Source organism: Mesitornis unicolor, unplaced genomic scaffold (assembly GCF_000695765.1).
Source record: "Mesitornis unicolor isolate BGI_N332 unplaced genomic scaffold, ASM69576v1 scaffold33775, whole genome shotgun sequence".
In the NCBI taxonomy this organism is placed as follows: Eukaryota; Metazoa; Chordata; class Aves; order Mesitornithiformes; family Mesitornithidae; genus Mesitornis; species Mesitornis unicolor.
In genome coordinates, this window is record NW_010184321.1 from 1 (window position 1) to 3,080 (window position 3,080).

The window sequence follows — 3,080 nt, forward strand, 5'->3', positions numbered from 1 at the left end:
GGCCTGCACTTCCCCCTTCCTTAGGGGCCGGGATCCCCCCTTACCCCATGGGAGCTGTGGGCCGGTGCCTCTTCCCTACTCGGGTGCCGAGGTGACCGGGCCGTAGCTCGCGGCCAGTGACCGGTGGCGTTGGCCGCTTCTTGCTTCTAGGTTGGAGCCAGCGCCCCGTGCCCCGCTGCGGGGTCCTGGGGCCGGCGGCGCCATGGACTTGGCCTACGTCTGCGAGTGGGAGAAGAAGCCGAAGAGCAACCACTGCCCGTCCATCCCCTTGGTGTGCGCCTGGTCTTGCCGCAACCTCATCGCCTTCACCACGGACCTCCGGAATGAGGAGGAGAAGGGTACGGCATGTGCCTGGGGGCGTGGGTGATGTCCCGGGAGCTCACAACGTGAGTCAGGAGCTGCTGGGCTGAGTCGCCTGTGCTCTGCTCCGGCCCTGAAGTCTCACCTGCACCAACCAACACAGGAAACTCCTGCTCTTTCCATTCCTTACTTTTTGTGGATGTTTCATTCACCGAGGAGTTCTTACCCTGCTAGGGCGAGCTCTGCATTGTTATCTGGTACTTCCCCTGAGCTGCCAGTCATGGTTGTTACCCTTCCCAAAATTGCTCGATGGAAGACATTTGATGTCTTCCCCTGCTGAGGTTCTTTGGGTTCAGAAGTGCCAGCTGGGTAACGAGGGACTGATTCGCCTCTCTGTCAGTGTAGATCTCACCCACATGGTCCATATCATCGACACGGAGCACCCATGGGATGTCTACTCTGTTAACTCTGGCCACACTGAAGTCATTACCTGTTTGGAGTGGGATCAGTCAGGTGAGCTCAGATCCCACCTCCTTACCCCTCTCACCGATTACGTGCGCGAGCGTCCTAAAACACTGCTACCTGACGTGTCCCTTGCTTCCCAGCCACGCGTTGGTCATCTCTGTCCAGACTGCACTGGGGTGGGTTGATTTCTTGGTTGACTTTTTTGGCCGTACCCCCTGGTTCTCACAAGGCACCGTTGTCACAGGCTCCAGGCTGCTCTCAGCAGATGCGGACGGCCACATCAAGTGCTGGAGCATGACCGACCACTTGGCCAACAGCTGGGAGAACACAGTGGGCAGCATGGTGGAGGGGGACCCGGTCGTGGCCCTGTCCTGGCTGCACAACGGCGTCAAGCTGGCTCTGCACGTGGAAAAGGTTTGTCCCGGGTCCGCAGGGGATCCGGTCAGGAAGGCCAGCTCGGGCCATTGGCAAAGGACTCGGGAAACCTTTGTGTTTCTGCTCTGGGCTTCCGCCCTGGCCTTGGGCAAGCTGAGTAGGGGAATTTTTCCAATCAACAAGACAAATCAGATCTGCAGTTCCTGCTGGATTTCAGCAGGGGCTGGATCTTTTGTTTCTTTTGGAGCTTTAAACGTACCCTCCTTAATCTGTCTGCTTCAATTTCCCTGGCTGTAAAATGGAGATAAAAGCATTTTTTTGCCTACCGATAGCGTTTCAGAAGAGGTCCCTTGGTTTGATCCAGGGATTTGGTAATGGGAGCCATATGGTTATGGAGATAAGCTGCTTGTTTAGAAACATGTCTAATTCTGTCACACTCAGAAGAGGTAGTCTGCCAAGCAGCAGTCCCCTACCTGCATTTCTTTAACCATTAACTCTTAATGTATCACACAGAGGGAAGCCTTTCCCTCATTAGTGCTGGAGAACCCAAGGCATGGGGATGCGAAGCGCTGTGCATGGGGTTGGTGGCAGGACTGGGTTTGGCTGCAGAAAGGGAGAGGCCCAGTCCCTGTAAGGGAGGTGGGAGCTCAGTGTCTGGGGGGCTCAGAGCTATGCCAAGGGGCTGGGGTGTTCCTGCACACCAGGGCCAAGGGGCCTTTCCAGGCTCTCACTCATCAGTGACTTAATGGGGAAAGCTCTGCTGTGGATATCGGGTGCCAATGTCTGTGTCGTTGATCTTCGTTCACAGTCCGGAGCGTCCAACTTTGGTGAGAAGTTTTCCCGGGTCAAGTTCTCTCCGTCGCTGACGCTGTTTGGTGGGAAGCCCATGGAGGGCTGGATCGCGGTGACCATCAGCGGGCTGGTGACCGTCTCCCTCCTCAAGCCCAACGGGCAGGTGCTGACGTCCACGGAGAGCCTGTGCCGCCTGCGCTGCCGCGTGGCCTTGGCAGATGTCGCCTTCACTGGCGGGGGAAACATTGTGGTGGCCACGTCGGACGGCAGCAGCACCTCCCCTGTCCAGTTCTACAAAGTCTGCGTCAGCGTGGTGAATGAGAAGTGCAAAATAGACACTGAAATCCTGCCTTCCCTCTTCATGCGCTGCACCACGGACCCTGCCCGCAAAGACAAATACCCAGCCATCACTCACCTGAAATTTCTCGCTCGGGACATGTCGGAGCAGGTGAGCAGCTGCGGTTAAAGAACATAGGAGTTCACTGAGCAGAAAGGATGGAGCTCCTTGCTCCACCTTTGGCTTCCCCACATGGCTCTGGAGGTGAACAGTCATGTCCTGCAATGCCCTTTGCATTTCCAGTTGCTGTTTCTGGAAGCTCGGTTTTGCTATCAAGCTCACTGCACTTAAAGGGTCTGGGGTGCAATGGCTGAGCCCTCCAGTTTGTGGACAATCACAGAATCACAAAATATTAGGAGTTGGAAGTCCAGTCCAATCCCCCTGCCAGAGCAGGGTCACCCAGACCAGGTCACACAGGAACATGTCCAGGCGGGTTTTGAATGTCTGCAGAGAAGGAGACTCCACAACCTCTCTGGGCAGCCTGGGCCATGCTCTGGCACCCTCACAGTGAAAAAGTTTTTCCTCATGTTCAGATTGAACCTCCTGTGCTCCAGCTTGCACCCATTGCCCCTTGTCCTGTCATTGGACATCACAGAGCAGAGCCTGGCTCCTTCCTCCTGACACTCGCTCTTTACAAATTTATAACCATGAATGAGGTCACCCCTCAGTCTCCTCTGCTCCAAGCTAAAGAGACCCAGCTCCCTCAGCCGCTCCTCGTAAGGGAGATGCTCCACTCCCTCCATCATCTTTGTGGCTCTGTGCTGGACTCTTTCAAGCAATTCCCTGTCCTTGAACTGAGGGGCCCAGAACG

General features: G+C 56.0%; 1 protein-coding gene across 1 annotated transcript in view; it reads left to right on the top strand.

Annotated features, from left to right (window-relative positions):
• The first annotated feature begins 158 nt into the window (after positions 1 to 158).
• Positions 159 to 3,080, top strand: part of MED16 (mediator complex subunit 16) — a 9,680-nt gene continuing 6,758 nt past the window's right edge. Inside the window, exons 1-4 of the mRNA XM_010184430.1 lie at positions 159 to 338; positions 706 to 813; positions 1,010 to 1,179; positions 1,949 to 2,380. Of these exons, the coding sequence (XP_010182732.1) occupies positions 203 to 338; positions 706 to 813; positions 1,010 to 1,179; positions 1,949 to 2,380 (846 nt within the window). The 5' untranslated portion in view covers positions 159 to 202. The remainder of the gene's footprint in view (positions 339 to 705; positions 814 to 1,009; positions 1,180 to 1,948; positions 2,381 to 3,080) is intronic.